The sequence below is a fragment of the Oncorhynchus mykiss genome, chromosome 3 (genome assembly GCF_057628025.1).
Source record: "Oncorhynchus mykiss isolate SJ-2025 chromosome 3, ASM5762802v1, whole genome shotgun sequence".
Lineage (NCBI taxonomy): Eukaryota > Metazoa > Chordata > Actinopteri > Salmoniformes > Salmonidae > Oncorhynchus > Oncorhynchus mykiss.
Genome location: NC_143024.1, coordinates 57,528,863 through 57,550,367, shown reverse-complemented (window position 1 = coordinate 57,550,367; position 21,505 = coordinate 57,528,863). Strand labels below are relative to the sequence as shown.

The window sequence follows — 21,505 nt, the reverse complement described above, 5'->3', positions numbered from 1 at the left end:
CATATTTCCAATGGAGAGAGGTCAGGTGTGTCTGTACAGGGGATTTTCATCAAGGAATGAAAAGAAGCAGATTGGTATACCACATAGGACTCCAGCCGTGCCGAGACGTACATATTGACAGTGTGAACATGAAATGGTTGAAACAGGGACAAAATGATCTAATATCAGTGAACCACTGGTTGAATCAACGTTGTTTCCACGTCATTTCAAGGAAATCAGGTTGAACCCACGTGGAATAGATGTCGGATGGATGTCTGTGCCATGTAGGGAGTGCGGTTTACAGTAGACTACTTACCTGGCATGTGCACCATCCTGCAGTTGCACTCCCGGAGCACCTCCCTGGTCTCGCAGCGCAGGCGGCAGGCACTGATGCTGTAGGTGTCGTATCCCGGGATCATCTGGTCGCTGGTGGAGCGGCAGTTCCCCCAGGGCTGGGGCAGGTAGGTCAGCTAAGCACAGAGTGATTGATTAGAGCCGTGTCTGAGCCACAGGGAGGAGAAGTGGGAAAAGTACTGAGGGGTTGCTAATCTGGGAGAAAGCAGTGCCGGGGCCTACCCTTTGTTCCTGACATGAAACAAAGGTCTGGAATCCCGGGGAGACTCCGAAGCCCAGCTGGTGGATGTAGGGAGGCTCATCCTGGCTGTGGATCTGCACGCGGATCCCTGCCTCTAACGACGTCTCATCTTCCGGGATAAAAGAGGCACGCGCAGGCAGTACAAAGACACACATACAGAGTGGATTCATTCAGCCTTTTATTCATCAATCCTAGGGGAGGGCTAATTTTCACTACGCCTATCTCAGTCATGAGAAAAATGAGACACTGACAATGTGTGTGTGTGTGTGTGTGTGTGTGTGTGTGTGTGTGTGTGTGTGTGTGTGTGTGTGTGTGTGTGTGTGTGTGTGTGTGTGTGTGTGTAGTATATGACTAACAGTGCTGTCAACAGATGTATCCCTTCCAGTAATCATTTTACAAAAACACTATTCAGGATGGTGATGCCATTGCAAAAATGTATCGCTAGGGTCCCCTCACAAACAAGATTCAGAGATTTATGACAACAGACACAGGAGCCCGCAACATCACGTAAGATTTATGGCTTACTTGTCTCTTTCCAGATGGGGAGATACTCGTCCTGTTGAATATCCAACATAATCTCCAGGCCATTTCCCATTCCACCTTGCTTGGTTTTCCTGGACGTCGACTTGTTCCCGTTGAAAGTGTAACATTTTCCGTATCTGGTGTAGACCTACAGGAGAATATGTTCGTATCAGAAATGTCATAATAAACATGACAATATCCATCTCCACTATGACAGACGTACTCGTGAGGTGTCGTAATGAAGTTGAAGATATGGCCTGGAAAATGAACAAGATTGTCTACGTGGTTTCACATTCTCTGTCTGTAATAAACATAGGAGATGTGTTTTGAGGGGAGAGTTACATACCAACAGTCTTGATCTTTACTGATAAAAACATATCAAAAACACAACTTGTAACATATATCTGTATTTGACATACTTACTGTATGACTACGATAAAATTATCCATTCAGGATTCCACAGATATCCCCCAAGATCTTTTTAATCTACGTTAATAAGAAAATATTTTTAAAAAAACAGAAGCATTTGAAACTGATGTACAATATCATTCGAAAGCTTGACAGCAGCCTTTTAAGGAAGTGAATTTTCTTTGTTTATGGGCCTTATCTCACTACAGTACAAGCCAAAGTGACACATGTCTATTATTTTGACTTGACACCATGAACCTTGTGAAATGAAAGAATGAAAGATGAGAAAATCACATGACAAACATAATGAGCAGATGAGACAGCGGGGTTGACAGTAAAATTACAACAGTGTCAAATCCAGAATGTTTCTGTAAAAACAAGCCTGTTTTTACTTCAATATCACCCCACTTAGAGTTGCATAATTCCAGTAACTTTCTCAAAATGGCCTGGTCTTCCAGAAATCGCAGATGGAAGATTCCCGGAACAGGTCGGAATAAGCAGGAAATCCAGAAATCCTGGGAATTATCAGAATTTTGCAACCCTAAGCACAAGCCTTAAGCCTTAATGACTGGTGTGACGGATAAATTAGGGACAAAAATGAGACAACATTGATAGTTACACACAAATTAAAGCCACGGTTGAGCTATAAAACCCGTACACTGTCATCTGGCTCTGCTGGCTGTTGTACACCGTCCATAACAGTCATTAAGACCAGTTTTGTTGTTGTTTGATTCCCAGATTGCCCCTTTAAGCCCAAATCAAATTGTTTTGGTTGCCTACACAGATTTGCAGATGTTATCGCAGGTGCAGCGAAATGCTTATACAGACGCTTACAGTTGAAGTCGGAAGTTTACATACACTTAGGTTGAAGTCATTAAAGCAAATTTTTCAACCACTCCACAAATTTCTTGTTAACAAACGATTGTTTTGGCAAGTCGGTTAGGACATCTACTTTGTGCATGACACAAGTAATTTTTCCAGCAATTGTTAACAGACAGATTATTTCACTTATAATTCACTGTATCACAATTCCATTGTGTCAAAAGTATACATACACTAAGTTGACTGTGCCTTTAAACAGCTTGGAAAATTCCAGAAAATGATGTCATGGCTTCAGAAGCTTCTGATAAGCTAATTGACATTATTTGAGTCAATTGTAGGTGGACCTGTTGATGTATTTCAAGGCCTACCTCCAAACGCAGTGCCTCTTTGCTTGACATCATGGGAAAATCTAAAGAAATCTCAGAAAAATAATTGTAGACCTCCACAAGTCTGGTTCATCCTTGGGAGCAATTTCCAAATGCCTGAAAGGTACCACGTTCATCTGTACAAACAATAATACGCAAGTATAAACACCATGGGACCACGCAGCCGTCGTACTGCTCAGGAACGAGACGTGTTCTGTCTCCTAGAGATGAACGTTCTTTGGTGCAAAAAGTGAAAATTAATCCCAGAACAACAGCAAAGGACCTTGTGAAGATGCTGGAGGAAATAGGTACAAAAGTATCTAAATCCAGAGTAATACGGGTCCTATATATCGACATAACCTGAAAGGACTCTCAGCAAGGAAGAAGTCACTGCTCCAAAACTGCCATAAAAAGCCAGGCTACAGTTTGCAACTGCACATGGGGACAAAGATTGTACTTTTAGGAGAAATGTCCTCTGGTCTGATGAAACAAAAATAGAACTGTTTGGCCATTATGACCATTGTTATGTTTGGATGAAAAAGGGGGAGTCTTGCAAGCCGAAGAACACCATCCCAACCGTGAAGCACTGGGGTGGCAGCATCATGTTGTCCCCACAACAGGAAGGACTGGTGCACTTCACAAAATAGATGGCATCATGATGCTTGAAAATGATGTGGATATATTGAAGCAACATCTCAAGACATCAGTTAAAGTTAAAGCTTGGTCGCAAATGGGTCTTCCAAATGGACAATGACCCCAAGCATACTTCCAAAGTTGTGGCAAAATGGCTTAAGGACAACAAAGTCAAGGTATTGGAGTGGCCATCACAAAGCCCTGACCTCAATCCTATTGAAAATGTGTGGACAGAACTGAAAAAGCATGTGCTAGCAAGGAGGCCTACAAACCTGACTCAGTTACACCAGCTCTGTCAGGAGGAATGGGCCAAAATTCACCCAACTTATTGTGGGAAGCTTGTTGAAGGCTACCCGAAATGTTTGACCCCAGTTAAATAATTTAAAGGCAATACTACCAAATACTAATCGCGTGTATGTAAACGTCTTCCCCACTGGGAATGTGATGAAAGAAATAAAATCAGAAATAAATCATTCTCTCTACTATTATTCTGACATTTCACATTCTTAAAATAAAGTGGGGATCCTAACTGACCTAAGACAGGACATTTTTACTAGGATTAAATGTCAGGAATTATGAAAAACTGAGTTTAAATGTATTTGGATAAGGTGTATGTAAACTTCCGACTTCAACTGTTTTACCAAACTGGGATGTTTACTAAAACATAGTACACACCTGCAATAGGGTTCCTTTGACAGAAAAAAAAAATAAACATTTCAAATCGACTGTGTGATCGTTCAGTAAATGGGTACAGAATATGTAGCCTAGTATGTAGGAACAAAACAATGTTGTCAAATGATTCAAAGGCCTACAGTATAATTGTGGCTAAACCAATAGCGTATGAAGAGGACAATGGTGTGCAAGCCGCCCTCTTTGACTGACATGTGCTGTTAGTGTAAATTGGTTTAATCTGTGGAAGGCTGGCACAGAGCAAGCAGAGAAGGTAAGCTGTACCTGTCATTGATTTAGCCTGCTTCATTGACATACTTAAGCCTCCACCGCTGCACTCAATCTGATCCAGCAGGCTACAGCGGTAGAGGGATTCAAGTTTAGAAATGAAAACAAAAAAAAGGAAAGAATACTCTCTTACAGAGAGTCCCCGAGTTCTGCTCTAAAAGTTTGGCTGTTTTGAGAATGCCGGGGTGTTCACAAATGATGTCCCCAGAGAGCAGGGGAAGTTTTCCCATCATCTCAGCCTGGAAATCGTTGCTGGCAGAGCCTCCACTGATTCATTTCTCAGCTTTAGAGCCTCTCTCTCTCGTCGCTCCAGGAGTCTGTGTGATTGATGGTGCATTTTCTCCGCGTTTCATCTCGCACCAAATTTAGCAAAGTAACAGCTCTGACTTTGTCAATTCCAAGGAGGAACAAAGTATCCTCAAATCACACTAAGGGAGTTCTAGAAGAATCCCTCAAAGGCATCTATAGCTATACACCTTTCAGGTAAACCATGCTGTGGACTAGTGTTCTTGGTAACTTTTAATGAATGTAATAGATAGGTACATTCATGACAAAACTTCTACGATGTTCTCTGTCAAGGTATTGGTTATATTTAACAGGTAACCCGGTAAGCCAGATGTCCAGTGACACACATTTCCTAGGTGGCAAAGGTCCGGGTGGATATCGTCCTTTATCGGCGTTGTGGTACAGCGTAGGAACAAACACAGTCGTCTACGACTTAGGAAAGATGTTGTTATATAAAATGTACACTTAAAAACATGAAATCAGACAAGACACATTTGAATTAATTACAACGTTTTTCTTCAGAATGTTAACATGTGCATCATTGCGTCAACTTTGCTGAAGAACAAAAGTGATAATTGAAAACGTGGCATAATTGTCTATGCAAAAAAAGTGTACTGTGAACCATTGCAGATGGTCCTTGAATAAAAAACAAACAAATGTAAATAAAATAAAACGCATGTTTTCTGGAGAACAAAGGACAGTTTAACACAAATAACAATTTGAATGTCTCTGTGGGCCGTGCAAACTTAATGTAGAAGTCACTCTGGGCCTTGCCCTTGCATCAATGAGAGAAATTACACTTTTGGTCTCCTGCCAATGCCTTGAACTTTGGGACAAATGGTGTGAGAGCAACTCTGGGACACTGTTCATTGGTGAGCCTGGTGCATTATTTGTTTTTAATAAAGTTAACTGTGGAGAAAGCTGATTCACAGCTGTATGTGGAGCAAAACATGGTCAGGATGTGTAGTGCCAGTTTCTTGAGAACAGGGACATCAGCTGCAGGCACCATCTTTCCCCAGAAAGTAACAGGGTCACAGTCACCAGTCTGCTCCTTCAAGGACACATTTTCTTGCAGCTCAATCAACTCCATTTGCAGTGAGTCAACATCTACCCATCTGAAGATCTGTTTTGCTTCTTCTGACAACTTTGTCACATTTGTGACCAAGAAGGGGTTCTGAATGAGCAGCAGCAGTTCTCTCCCAACAGTGAAGTCATCAAAGCGAGCCTTGAAGTTATCCTTGAAGTTATCCATCAGCTTCTGGATGAAATCAACATGGTTGGGAACATCTTTGTCTCCCTGCGTTGCACCAGAAGATTGGGGAAGTGGACAAGTTCTCCCTGGAGATCATTCTTGAAAAGCTCCAATTTCTTCTGGAAAGCCTGGACTGCTGTTATCATATCACACACTGTGTTGTGCCATCCCTGCAGCTTAACATTCAGTTGATTAAGGTGTGATGTAATGTCTGTCAAAAATTCTACTTTTCACATTTTCTTCTTTATCTTCCAAAAACTCCAAAAACTGAGTTGGCTTGTCACTCTTTTGCTCTGATAACAAAGCTTTGATTTCTTCCTGAATGGCCCAAAAGTGTTCCAAAACCCTGCCTTTGCTGAGAAATCATACATTGTTGTGCAGTAGTAAGTCAGCAAAATTGGCATTGGCCTCTGTCAGAAAGCCTCATAGCAGGCAGTGTTGTAGGGATGATGTTGCTCTCCAAAAAATTGATAAGTTTCATTATCATTGTCATGACCTCAGGATACTCTTTCTCTTTCAGACTGGCACACAGAACAGATTGATGGATGATGCAGTGGTATGATGTCAGGTCAGGGTGGTCCTCTTTTAAACGTGTAACCAGTCCCCTCCCTCTTCCTACCATGGCTGGATCTGTGATAATGGAGACCACAGACTTCAGATCTCTCCTGCTTTTTGTCAGCATCCCTTTGATGACCTCATGGGATATCCTCTCCCCGTGTGTGTGTGTGTGTGTGCTTCTAGATTTGTTAAGCCCAACATCTCCCCACAGAATTCCTTCCTTGTTTCATTGTAAAATATGAAAAACACCAGAAGCTGGGCATTATCAGTGTCTTCTGTTGATTCATCCACAGCAAATGAAATGCGTGGTGAATTCTGAATGGCCTCATCGAGTTGTGAAGTTACTAAATATTCAGCTAATATTTCAGATTGCTGTGGAATCTGACAGTGAGCTCTGTTTGATATTTTCCCTGAGCTCATGTTTATGTTAACCTTCAAGCAGAGTGTCAGCGACTTCACACATGTCTTCTTTAACCATCTCAGCATCAGATATTTTTTTTTTGGGGGGGGGGGGGGGGGTTCTCCCAAAACCCAAGATATTCCTCAGTGAACACTCCATTGCACGTTGTTGGGCTGTCACGCAATTGACAAGGACTTTGGTGGGCCTCTCATATTGGGATTTGAGTTGATCTTGTTCGTTCTCACCTTCGTGTTCAGGGGATGCATCTCATCCAAATTTCTTGGGGACATAATCTCGTTTAAGGTATATGCACTTTTCACGAGGGCTATGGACTCGCTGCATACCAGGCACATTGGTTTTGTGCTAGTTGCGGTGAGAGTTAACGTATACTTTTCCGTCCACTCATCTTTGAATATACAGTTTTCAGCGTCAACTATTTGATTATTTATTTAAAAAAGATACTGGTAACTAAGCTCCCGCCATCTGTGACATTAACAGTTGAACCGCGGTCAAATCTTTCTGTTTCTTTCTGCCTGCTTGTCCCAAGTTTCTGCAGAGGATATTTGGATTGAAGTTATTGGCGTCTTTGTATTAGCATTTAACCATGCGATTGGATTTAGACGGGGTTGTGAGTTAGAAAGGCCGGTTGATTTTTAAAAGCTGTCTAAAAATGATTTATTTACTTTTATATAACAAAATGAAATGTTGTCCAGTCCGTATTGACCTGTATCTGGGTCTGGGCGAAGACAGCGGTCCGCCAGTTGAGTTTGGCTGCTGTTAGCCAATTATAGACAAGTACATAAACAGATGTAAAGGACACATTGCACCCAGAAGGTGCTGAATACTGACCTATGCAGCTGCTGCTGTGCTATGCATGATGTGACATGTCTATTTTCTCAATGAACAAGTGAACCTGGTCCCGGACGTTTGACATGCTGTCAGAAGCAGTCCGGTAAAATGGGAAGAAGCTGGACAAAATAATAGAATCCGGAGTTTAATCTGCCATAAAAAGTTGACTTTGAGCGTCCAGCGGACTGGCCCACGTGGCGCCAGCAATTTCACGTGTTACAGAATAGCTACCAAGCTAAGTGAAGAAAACAGTGGCATTTAAGTGAGCAGACTCACATACTCTATGCCCCCATAGGCCAAAAATATTTTGAAGACACTCACATTTGATGAAAATGAAAAAGAGGACTGGAATACAAATGCTAGCTAGGTTTGAAGAGTATTTAGTGGCTACGAAAAATGTCATCCATGAGAAGGCATGCTTCTACTAGCGAGTCCAGCAACTGGGGGAAAAGCTGAAATGTTCATCAGGAGCACTCTACAATTTCACAAAGAACTGTGACTTCGATGAGCAGAGAAATGAACACATCGGGGAACACACAGCGTGCAGGAGGTGTGCCACCGACGTTCGGCACGGAGGAATGACAGACTTCTGTAAAGAAAGAGACACGACAGAGGCAATAGGAGAGAGAATGCCTAGTCAGAGCACACGAGCAGCAGATGCGTAAAATGTGGTAAAGCTCAGCACAAGGTGGCATCTAGGTGCCCAATGGCAGTTTCGATGTGCAGGAGATGCAACAACAAGGGACACTGGGAGCCAACTGGGATGTTGCAAACGATTACGAGAGTGAGAATGCATACTACCTAGGTGCCGTTGATACAGAAAATAATGTGTGAAAACAACATAATTGAGAAAGTGACACAACCCACAGACTTGTTCGCACCGATGGTGACAGTGATGAAACCGAACGGTAAAGTACACATTGGTCTGCAGAAACCTAATGAGAATGTGAAAAGAGAGCGATTCAAAATGCCTACTACTGAGGAAACACTAGCCAAACTAACAGGTGCCATTGTGTTCTCATGAAAACCACGCAGCAAGTGGTTTTTGGCAAATACCATTACACAGCGAGATGCTAAACACAATGCTACAGCTCAATGGTGACAGCTGGAAACCTGTTGCATACTGTTTGGAGTTTGGGGCATGTGAACATTTCCAAAAGTTGGCATTGACACATGCAGTCTAATAACAGGCCGTAAACCCCCAATTTCTTTGATAGACAGCGAAGACTTAGATGCAGTGCCGATAAGATGTCAGAGACTTTTACTGAGATTGATGCGATTCGGGGCAAGCAGAATATGCACCTGGTAAAACATTGGTAGTGGCAGACACTATCACGCAGCCCACTGTGCAGGGAGCAGAGCACAACTGATGTCACTGGACACGACGAAACACTGTGATTGACAGCCTACCCTGTACAGAGACTAATAAGTCAAGGCTGTCCAGAACATTCTAAAAGCATACCAGCAACCGTGTTAGACTACTATCCGATGAAAGATGCTTTATCAGTCATAACTGAGGCACTGAGACTACTGGATTCTGTTCATGTTAGTCATGAGGGACTAAATGCAGAGAAAGAGCAAAAACCTCAGTGTGGTGGCCAGGTTTATCATCGGAGATATCAAAAGCAGAGTACTGTCATGCAAGTTTTGTTGTGAGACACGCAAAACACAACAGAAAGAGACACTCAGTCCGACCCCCACTCCCAGAGCGACCAGGCAGCCTATAGGCACAGACTTGTGTGAGTATAAAGGTCAAAACGACCTCGTAGTGTCAGACTAATATTCTCGCTACTTAGAGATACGGCGTCTTGTCTACCACAACAACAGGGCCGGTTATAGCGAAACTGAAAGTGACATTCGGCAGGTTCGAGGTTCCGACCCAAAGAGTCGGTGATAATGGACCCTGGTATACCAGTGAAGCCTGGAGAGTTTATTAAACAGTCAAACTTGGAGCACAACCTCACAACCTGCATTGGAATGGACATGCTGAACTTGCAGTCCAGACAGCAAAACAGATCTTACAGCAATATGACCCACTGTTGGCTCTCGTGTGCTACAGAGCGACCCCAGCTACATCTACAGGTGCAAGCCCTGCAGAGCTGCTGATGGGACGGAAAATCCACACAACACTACCTACACTGGAAAAATAACCTACATCCGAAATGGCAAAACAGAGCTGTTATCGGGCAATGAGATGCGGCAGCAGAACAACGCGCATTCTACTCTTAACAGACGTCACGGAGTACGAGACCTATCCACTTTGAGACCGGGGAATCCGGTACTGGTCAAGCTGGAAGGGGGGAAAGATATGGAAAGGCCCAGCGTTGGTAGTGAGAGAGAATGTGACCCAACGTTCTTACCTTCTGAGGTTGTGGGAGAGAAGAGGACAAATCGCCGGCATCTTCAAGCACTGCATGTGTCGGGCTCCCAAGAAATGGAACAGAGACTAGCTAGCCCTGAGCTAGGTTCGCAAGAGACGGTGGTGCGGTCAGCCCAACGCTTCACCCCGGGGGCACACTGCCTCCAGGACATCTACAGCACCAGGTGTCACATATTGGCCAACAAGATCATTACGGACCTCAGCCACCTGAGCCACGGCCTGTTCACCCATCTAGAAGGCGAAGACTGTACATGTGCATCAAAGCTGGGACTGAGAGACTGAAAAACAGCTTCTATTTCAGGACATCAGACTGTTAAATAGTCACCACTAGCCGGCCTCCATGCAGTACCCTGCCTTGAACTTTAGTCACTGTTACGTTACTAGCCGGTGCTCTGCCCTGCACCTTAGAGACTGCTGCCCTGTGTACAGTGCCTTCGGAAATTATTCAGACCCCTTAACTTTTTCCACATACATTATATATTTTTTTCCCTTATCAATCTACACACAATACCCCATAATGTCAAAGCAAAAACTTTTTAAAAACATTTTTGCTAATTTATAACAAACAAATCAACTTAAATATTACATTTACATAAGTAGACCCTTTACTCAGTACTTTGTTGAACCACATTTTGGTAGTGATTACAGCCTCGAGTCTTCTTGGGTTTGATGCTACAAGCTTGGCACACTTGTATTTGGAGAGTTTCTCCCATTCTTCTCTGCAGATCCTCTCATGCTCTGTCAGGTTGGATGGTGTCGCTGCACAGCTATTTTCAGGTCTCTCCAGAGATGTTCGATCGAGTTCAAGTTTGTGCTCTGGCTGAGCCACTCAAGAACATTCAGAGACTTGTCTCGAAGCCACTCCTGCGTTGTCTTGGCTGTGTGCTTAGGGTTGTTTTCCTGTTAACAATTATTTGGTTACTACATGATTCCATATGTGTTATTTCATAGTTTTGATGTCTTCACTATTATTCTACAATGTAGAAAATAGTAAAAGTAAAGAAAAACCCTGGAATGAGTAGGTGTTTCCAAACATTTGACTGGTACTGTATGTAATGGTGTGCATAGACAGTATGGACAGTATATATATAGAAAAGGTGAGTACAGCAGTAGTTATATGGGAGATGTCATGACTAGAATACAGCATATATATACAAAGTGGGTAAAACAGTATGTAAACATTATTAGAGTGACCAGTGTTCAATTACTTTATGTACATAAGGAAAAGCAGCCTAACAGGGTAGAGGGTAGGGTGCAGGGTAGAGTACCGGGTGGTAGCCAGCTAGTAACAGTGACTAAGGTTCAGGGCAGGGTACAGGGCGGAGGTTGGCTAGTGGGGACTGTTCAACAGTCTGAATAATAGTCTGAAAAATGGTGGAGCTACAAGCAGGCAATACAAACAAACAATGTACAAAACTGTTTATTGTGTTACAGTAGTTCAAGTTGATTTCAATGAATGATCCGCAGAGTATGGAGAGGTCAGTTAAACGAATAGAAAATATGTCTCATGCTGACAGGCTTGCTTATTTTGGAAGTTACTATAAGCGACTTGAAGTTCGAGTTGAGGTGATACCTCAATGTTGACATTACAGATTGCATAGTATGGTTGACAAAGCAGGAAAAGGGTAATTATCTTCAAGGAGGAGGTGTCAAGGTATTAGCCAAATCTATTAACAGACAACCCTGTAAGCCAATCATAGACAAGTATATGAACCGATGTAAGGGACACATTGCACGTGTAAACCAGAAGGTGCTGAATACTGACCTACAGTATGCAGCTGCTGCTGTGCTATGCATGACGTGACATGATCTATATTCTTAATAAACAAGTGAACCTTATCTCGGGTCATTAGTTCATTTGACATTCTCATCCTCTGCTGAGGGACAGAGGTTAGAAAGTAAAAAAGGATACAAATTCATAGGGCAACACCCGCATGAACAGCTGGATAGTTACATATTATCCACATTAAAATGCAACCCAAGTCCGTAGCAGTATCTTTGCTTTGGAAAGATGCCTAGCTACGTCTCATTTGCATAAATCTATCCTGTTCTAGCACCCAACTTAATTGGGCTTAATGTCAGGCCATTAACAGTGTTTTGGCATTGTTTTATCCTTAAATTGCTTTCTTTCTCCCCTTGTCTCTCCATTTTAAATACATTAAGAGGCTCACCACTTGCTTTATGACAGTCATCGGACACTTCCCGGGCGCTTTCCTTTTAAATAACCCAAAAAGAATCACTTGCTTCTCCAGAGGACATCCATTTCCTAGCATGTGGCCGTGTGTCAGCGGCCTCTTTTCGTGTATGGATGAGGAGGAGGATTGGAATTAATTTCAGAGGGTAGTGGAACATGCCGCATGGCTGATTGGCAGTTGAGTCCCATTAAGGGCAGCTCACGCAGGTTTAAGGGTGAGACGGAACGTTTTCTCGTTTAATGGCTTCATTACAGACCTCTGGCAAAGTGCTAGGGATCACACAGTGGCATACATTTATGGAATACTTACATGAGAGCTGCACAACCCTCGGATACATATTTTGTCTTTTGGTTGGTTGCTCTCGTGTTAAATTGCAAATAAGGGTTGCAAAACACTGGTAACCTCCCAAAACTTTCCCCGGTTTTCCAGAAATCCCGCTCGGAAGATTCACGGAATCAGGAGGGAATAAGCAGGAAATCTGGAATCCTCCAACCAGGATTTCTGCGTAGCCTGGGAATTTTGGGATAATTTTGTGGAATTCTGCAACCCTGTTTGGAGACGTGTCCTGGTTGGTAGCTTTTGTGTTGAGTTGCAAGGCAGGGAGGATTAAGTAAGGACTATCTATGAAGTCTCACAACCGCCTGAATAGCACATACAGTAGCTAGGTGCCAGAGGAATTTAAGGAACTAAGGGAGACGGTTCTACCTCACTGCTCAAGGTGCAGTGGCTGCAGTTTAATCACTTAATTCTCAAATAATCCCGAATCAAAGTATGCTATTAGAGTCTATCAGAGGCAACATGAAACATATGAGATTTGTCATGGGTCAGACACCCAGACACTGGTTAAAAGGGAGGAGACATCGAAACATGAAGTCTAAACAGTGTGGATAGGAATGTGAGGCACGCAAGGTTCTGCACCATTAGCTCCTGTCTCAGGGGTAAGCCACTCCACTCGGCGTCTAGGGCACCACTTTGGCACACTATCAAACACATTACATTTATTGTATATCAATTCCTAACTTCATTAAACAACTGACTGGCAGCATCTCTTGAGTGGTGGCCTATCCCTCTCGCATTCACCGCAGTAAGTAAGACTTGTCATCAAGGACTTGTTTGCACCACTTTAAAATCAGAGTGGATTATGACGGTATTATAAATCGTTATTTGAATTGGATATTTGTAGTAAATTATGTAGTTTAAGGACAGACGCCACAGCGGTGAGATGATCCTTTATCAAACTATCGAGTCTATAATCACTGTTGAAGAGAACCAAGAGGAAAAACCATCTATATTCTCAAATGTTTCGTTATGTTTTCTTTTCACAGTTTGGTTAATCATCAATATCCTGGTAAATATACAGTATATTGGGGGGGGGGGGGGGGGTTGGAGGTGGGTAATTACAAATATTTATATGTACTGAAATATCAATTACTGTATTGTTCAACAACAACAAAAATTCTGGGACTTTTGTTTTTTTCTTATCTCCCTCACTCAATCCCAAAAATAGAAATGAAGGGGGAAAAAATGCACTATACTCCTTAGAATACACATATTGGTAAAGGGCTATTTTCGGATTTTAGCAATATTAGGCCCTTTACTTACTTCCCCAGAGTCAGATAAACTTGTGTATACAATTTTTATGTCTCTCTGTCCAGAATGAACAAATTTAGAGTTAGTTTCGCAAGCCAATGCTAACTAGCGTTTAGAGCAATGACTGGAAGTCTATGGGTATCTGCTAGCATGTTAGCAGATACACATAGACCTCAGTTAGCAACTGCACTAGCGCTAGTTAGCAACTTCTTTCAAACTGCACGGCGGAGACAATAAAATGGTATCCACAACTTCATCAGAAACTAGCAGGCTGTATAGCCCTCCTTCCTCTCCTCATGTTGGATTATAACAGGCTAATGGAGCAGCACATGAGCACTTGACAAAGTCTGCGTCCCAAATGGCACCATAATGCTCTGATCAAAAGTAGTGCACTATGGAGGGAACAGGAGGTCATTTTGGGACGCAAGCAGCAGCTCAGACAGATGGGGGTAAATCTACCTTGACAGTGTTGACAGAGTGTGCCAACATCCAACAGCGTACACGGGCACACAAATGAGCCATTTGGAAATGTGATTAGATACCACTAATATAACGGAGATCTATTAATTTCTATCACCAGAGGCATACAATTCTCTAAGCAGTCTTTGCCGGTAATGGAAATGAGTCCTCCCTTGCTTGTAAAGCTTTGTTAAATGTCTTGGAGGACTGAAACAACTGATTGGGCACAGAAACGATGCCCCCTGATCTCCTCTATAAATCAAATGATTAAATCTTCCCACTTTTAAAAACACCCAAAGGCTTCTATAAATGTATCATCGGGAAGCATTTGATGCGGTATGCGCTTCATTTCTACGTACTTCTGTAGTCATATCATTCTTTCAGATCTGTATTTAAATTAGCACATTTGTTTACTGGATTATGCATCATGTGTCTAAACGACACTAACCGTTTGTGACAGTTGACTTGTGTGCCTTTTCTTGCCCACGGCATTATAGCTACAATCTCTGGCTCTTTTTTCCCCCACTTGGATGGTCAGGATCATAGAGTGGATGAAAGGACTGGGAAAGATTAGTACAGCAGCACTGCTGACTGCATGTTATCATAGGTCACAAGGGTCCTCACCAATATATAGAATCCACGTTTATCAAATATGTGCCCGGGCTATTCCCTTCGGGTCAATTTGCTCTTTGTTCTTATCAGTGATTCTGTTTGGTAATATTTGATAGAGCTTGAAGGGGAGAGGAGGAATCGGCCCTGGGCATAGTGCGCCGAAACGGCCCTGCCTGAGGCATTCGTCTAACTGTCGACTTTGTTTTCTTGCTGCGGTTTAGATTTTTCTGTTTTAATTAAGGCACCTCTCTCGTTAACATAGACCTTCATTCCCCCAGCTCTCAATCTTCCACCTCTCTCTCCTCCAGACTCCCCACCTCCCCGGTGCAAACGCTAGAAAACTACTCCCGCCACGGTCACATTTTGCCTGGCAAACGTTCTGTTTGGTGTTCATCAGGTGTGAGACGCTGTCACGTTTGTTTTAATTTCTCTGGGAAGGAAGTCTGGGGAAACAATATTTGTTAAGGACTGACAATTCCACGTTGGAAGAACGGCAACTATCAAATTACCACCTCATAACTCATCAGAATAAAATATATGGTGTTCGTGGGTTTAGAACGTGTTTTTTCCCGCTCATCAGTCAATGGTCCTTTTAGAGTCTACACCTAGACTGAACGCATTCATTATAAAACGTAAGGATTGTGATCATTTGGGGAAATTACCTCACCCAGCATTATTACACATCTATTGCAAATGTTGTGAAATATGTTATACATAGAATACTTTTAGATCACCATAGCCCATGTTGTGATATTCCAAATGAGACATGCAACACTACCTTTATTCACAAGGTGGTGCAATAAGCGCAACATATCAGGCTTACCCAAACCTCTTGTTTTGGTGGGCTTAACACGAACAAGGAAACAATGTTTACCTTGTAATATTGATGATCCTGGGGACCGGTGTGGTACATGGTCTGTGAGTCAGCAGTCTGTGCCTCCGAGCGGCGTCTTAACTCGGGCCTACACACTTGTTCTTAGAACGTGTGGAAGTTAGTGGAAGACACACACTCAAGCACACTTGAATTACTTTCTTTGGTTAGCATGATGGTGGGGATCAAGTGCTAGCCACCACTGTGATCTTTGTGAACACCATAAAGGTAGATGGAGGGCGCACTTTCCACGAAGCCTGGCCCAATCCCAAATGGACCCCTAGACCCTAAGAGGATTTGATTGGTATAAGCAATATGGTGGAACTTCAACCTATCAGAGGACAAGTTGGAGCTATTACCATATTGATTGCACTGGTCAAATCCTCTCAGATCTCCACAAGTGCATAGGGCGAAAGGTCTAGGTGTATATTGGGATTGGATTCCTGTTTTAGCATGGCCAGCGCCATTGATTACTTTCATCATTTTGAAGTAGACTGCTGGGTGGGACTTCCTCTGGGTTTAGCCATAATGCGAAAGATGCAAAGACATGCCCTCTATCCAACTCTATGGGCAACATATCAAAGAGTGGTGGAAGAGCTGTCCAATCCAACCAGGTCCAGATATATGATGGGCTATTATCAGCAGCTCTGGGTGCCATTCTCACAGATGTTTGGCATGTGGACTCTTGAGCTGCCAAATTGGGTCATGAGACACAAGGATATTTTCCAAGAGGCCTGTGATGCTCCCAAGATGCTCCCATCAAGGGTGAGTCTATGGTCAGTCAATAACACCCCAAGGCAGCTAAGATTCTGGGAAAAAATATACTACTTCTTACTGGTCAAGTCTCAGAAAGCTCACCCCAAAGCTGTTGGACTCAAATATAACCAATGCTGTTTGGTTTTCTGTGCCAGACTTCTCTGAAAGGATTAGTAAGGTAAATATGTGTGAACTCTGTATATTTTGTTGTAATGGCAACCCCATACTGGTATGAATGTTGCCACAAGTGAGTAGACTACTAATGTCAGGTGAAGGACTCGTTTGGTATACACAGGTCTACACATATTAGAATGGCTCCTGCGGTTACAGCGCTACCTGTCAATGTGGATTTGATCTCGCTGGTGTTGAGCAATGATGACACACATTTGCTTTTATTTACAGCCAAACTCAAGAGCTAGCGCTGATGTTATCCTGCTCTTGGGGGAAGATGAGTTGGAGGTCAAACTGATGCCAATGCATGGGTCAAGTGAGGGGAAATTACTTCTGAGTGAAAAGGATCCACTGTGTTGTACCAGAGATGATGATCAGTGATGATGATACAAACACATAAGCAGTGAGACACTGCATATAAGCAACAATTATTTTTACATTTATTTTTCTCCCCGTCGTTGGATAGTTCCCTCAAGGTAAATAGGTGTAACATTTTCCGTCAAATCCATTTTAAACAGGATATTAGGGTCGAACATTTTTGGTGAGCAGTGGAGATGCTATCAAATCCCATGCAGGGAATAAAACAAAATAGCCTTGTCAGAATAAGCATTCAAAACAAAAATGGTCAACGATTTTGTATTATTTACAGTATAATGTCATTGGCAAACCCATTTGTAAGCGGTTAGCCTCTGACTTAGACTACGTCCTGTGGATTCAGACGGCTGAATTTACATGAATTCCCTAGGAAATGCGAGTAGTCTAAATCCCTGAAATGTATTTTTCTATAATAGACACCAAGGCGAGAAGGACATTACTAAATAGCACTAGCGCAATTGCTAACTAGCGTTAGTGCAATGATTGAAAGTCTATGAGTATGTGTAGCTAGCTCTGCCTTCCTTCGTACTGGACACAGAGACATACAAATGGTATCCACAAGTTCATCTGACTCTGGGGAAGTAGATAAAGGGCATCATTGCCAAAATCCCAAAGTATCCCATTAAGAGGGTTCATGTCACATGTGACTTTCTCCCTCTCCCTCCCTCTCTTCCCTTTACTATTATCACATTGCTAGTCACCATAGGTCGAAAAGCAAAAGTCAAACATTGTTGTTGTTGCTAACATAGACCTACTGTATGACCAATTTGGGTCCCAAACACCTTCCTTTAGTCTGAGGAAATCTACAATCACTCATTTACAAATCAAGATCATTTTAAAAGATGGAATGAAGAAGCCTGAACAAAGACAAACGACTTATGTTGGCCTTGACGCTTCATACGAGGATGGAAAGTCTTCAGCTGAACTTGTCTGAATAGCAGACAACTGATATTGAGGTTTGAAGGGTGTTGGGTATTAAGAAAGTCCCTTAGAAATGCAACGGTAATGGATTACGTAAGCGACCATGCCCCTCTGCTCAGTGAAACACTTCGGCTTCCTCCTTTGGTCTTGTTTAAACAAGGGTAAACAACAGTAAACATGCCGTCCCCCAAGGCGCATCATTCACCCAAGTCTCGTCAAAATTGGGCCAGTGGTGTCTGAGATATCGTGTATGACTGCCATACGCACAGTTGATTACTATATATGGCCCTTGGGCCAATCCGTGTAATTTTGTAAATGCCAGCTCTATCCAGCCAAGTTTCGTCAGAATCTGACCAGTGGAGGCTGTGATATAGCATGGGTAAGTTAGACTTATCCCAGAGTCAAACAGATCAAGCGATATAAACATGTGCCCGTTATAACGCCACCATAAGGTTGATATGAATGTTCTTGCATATGTTGAGCCTTGACAGTGTTTGGCTGAATGATGCATCTTGCCATAGAGATCTGGCATTTACAAAATACAATATGAATATCCTTGACTGACTTATATGCATCTATGTGCCAGACCACGCCCACGTGAATGTTTATTTGTCGATAGCGTCTATGCTGTTTTAGGTACTAGTCTGGCAAGACACGTCATTCACCCAAGTTTCGTCAAAATCGGGCCAGCGCTGTCTAAGATATCGTGTGACTAACAAAAAAACTTACTAACGGACAGAGGCAGATCCACAGTCCACATCGTCTGGGACAACAAAGCAAGGGATGGACAAACAAGCGGAGGAGCTGTCAATGACCATTCATTAAACTCACACTGTTACCAGGCACTCTATTTACTGGAAATCAGTGTGAGCTACACGTAGGGTATCTTAACTGTGTGTGATCAAGCAAAAAAAAAAACTATTATAATTGAAGGAAAAAAATAGCCACAACTTCACAATGCAGATATAGGAACCGATTTTCAAAATGGCCACCGTACATTCAACCGATTTACTGCACTTCAAGGCACGTTTTTGAATGTTGCCTTATTTCCACAATTAAATGAGAATAAGTGCTGTGTAATGGCTGATTAACAGGTGTCAGGTTAATAAAGTAATATTAATGCTTAGCGTAGGGTAAAGGCAGACGTTCATTTTTTAGAGGTCAAAACGCTTAATAAATCAATTAATCAACATGAGACAGACCACGACGGCCATGTGCAGTAGATCACCTGCTGGGTGTCAACGAACGTGTAGAATCGTCAGGAAATTAAGATACAATGAGGGCCGATGTTCTGTGGTTACAGGCGATATAGGACATGCCTGCTGTGTATGGCTGATGTTTGTGTTGGTCCTTCTTGACCCTAAAATCAACCCTGAACGTATGCTTCACAGCAAACATACTGTAGAGATCAAGAGGATAATTATACCTGATTATACAGTATGTAATTATTCCACACACACTTTCCTCCCACTATCATTCGAGTATTATCCTGAATGTTTCGCCACTTTTTGTGCTATGTTTTTTTATTTTTTAACTACCCACAAGCTTATTGTCTAACTTTTGCTCCAAATGTTTAAACTTTGCATAAGAATGAAGAGGTACCTGTGAAATGAGATGATGAAATCCAACGTCGGATGTCCCACGGACCAAAATATTAAATTAGCTGGGAATCCTTTGTGATGCAAGATATCAAAGAGAAAGGACAATGTGCCCCTCCCCCCAAAAAATATTTGTCCGAACCTTTTATGCTTTATTTTTTACTGTACCATCTTTCTTCATCTTATCACCTGAAGTTATTGCAACACACAAATCACTTATTGCACAACCCATGGGGGTGACCAGTCCCCAAAGTGGTGATCCTAAAAGTCTGAACATGCTTTAGGAGTTCTAACAAAGAACTTGACCCGTCCAAATTCCCAGTTTAATTAAAGACAAGTCCCCTGTTCAGTCATTTGAAGTCTCCTTTATTAGAAAATGTAAAAAGTCTCCTCCCCAGAGAGTCCCCAAGTCATAGGGAAACTGTGCACAATATGATTTTAATTTCCCAGGAGACCACAGCACGGTAACTATTTAACGATGGGAGGTGCGGCTCTACTGAACGAAACAAAAAGGGGGCGCTTTCTTTTCTTTGTCATCAAATGTGTCCTCCTCTTCACGAAATGTTTGACTCATTTAGCTGACATTCAATTGCCCTTTAACTATCATTCAACTCCAACCTGGGCCTCATTGCATTCATCACCTAACTCAGATATAGTACAGTGTTGGGTGGGGGTGGGCACTGGGTTTGGCACCATAGGCCTATTACTGAAAGTTCAAATGGACAAACCTTATCTGTCACCATAAACGTTTGTCTAAAAAATATATAATTTTCCATTCCTCCAGAAATAATCCATTAAGTACTCTTCTTGCGGGACTAAAATGTCTATTGAAGGGTAGCATGTAGGGGGAAATGCTGGAGGGTGGAGGCATAGAAGACCAGCAGTCTGCCAGTGGTACCAGGGATTCATTTTCCTATAAGAAAAGTTGTGGGACTGATAAAGTAATCACCAGCATAGTACATCTAACTGTTAAGCACCTGGAGAACCCCAAGCCTATGCTAGACTGTTATTTATTGATTTCAGTTCAGCATTTAACTCGCTACAGCCACATGTCCTACTCAGTCAGCTAAAGCAAATGGGTGTTAAGCCGTACACCATTAGGTGGTACCACTCATTCCTGATTAGCCAAACTCAGCAGGTTAGAGTTAACAGTACACTTGCTGAGTGTAGAGACATTAGCACTGGTGGCCCCGCAGGGTTCTGTGAGTTATCCCATCTTATTCATACATTTTACACAAATGAATGCACCAGCAGTAATCCTGATAACTATATTGTCAAGTTTTCAGATGATTCCGCCACTCTTGGTCTGCTGTATAATGATGCTGATACTATCGTGTACAGGTCAGAGATCCAGAGGTTTGTCCAGTGGTGAGATAAAAATGACAACGCGCCTGTGGTTGTCCGCTATTCCAACATAGCACAGGTTTGTCCAACACCGCCTCTATTTCCTACGTAAACTCAGGGTTTTTGGAGATGGACAGAAAAGTATGCTACTGTTCAACCATGTGGTCATAGAGAGATATGGCATCACAGTCTGGTTTGGTAATGTATCCGTCCAACTAAAATCTCAAATTGCCCACCTAACACAAACTGCCATGAAGGTTATGGGTGTCAGGCAGGAGTGGAGGATCCTCAGAGGAGGAAGTGGAGGACCAGCCTCCCCAGTGAATTTCAAGAAAAAATGCAATACGTGAAAAATGAAAAAAGTTATCCTTTTTAAATAAAACTATACTAATTATATTCACTTAACTACACAATTGATTAAAACAGATTATTTTGCAACGAAGGTCTGCAGTAGCCTCAGCAGCACTCTGAAGGGTAGCTGGAGGACAGCTAACTTCTGTCCTCCTCTGGGCACATTGACTTCAATACAAAACCTAGGAGGCTCATGGTTCTCACTGCTTTCCTTAGACTTACACATTAATTATGACATCCTCCAATTTATCAGAGCT

The 21,505-nt window shown here is 42.5% G+C and overlaps 1 protein-coding gene and 1 pseudogene across 2 annotated transcripts in view; both read right to left on the bottom strand.

The window, feature by feature from the left end:
- The window catches only part of asic4a (acid-sensing (proton-gated) ion channel family member 4a), a 101,244-nt gene that overhangs the window by 11,502 nt on the left and 68,237 nt on the right, over window positions 1-21,505 (bottom strand). For both annotated transcript variants that reach the window (XM_021596998.3, XM_036974276.2), the window contains exons 2-4: window positions 1,100-1,244; window positions 556-683; window positions 296-449 (exon numbers count right to left, since the gene is read on the bottom strand). In XM_021596998.3, the coding sequence (XP_021452673.1) occupies window positions 296-449; window positions 556-683; window positions 1,100-1,244 (427 nt within the window). The remainder of the gene's footprint in view (window positions 1-295; window positions 450-555; window positions 684-1,099; window positions 1,245-21,505) is intronic.
- On the bottom strand, window positions 5,453-6,500 carry LOC149984620 (general transcription factor II-I repeat domain-containing protein 2B-like; annotated as a pseudogene).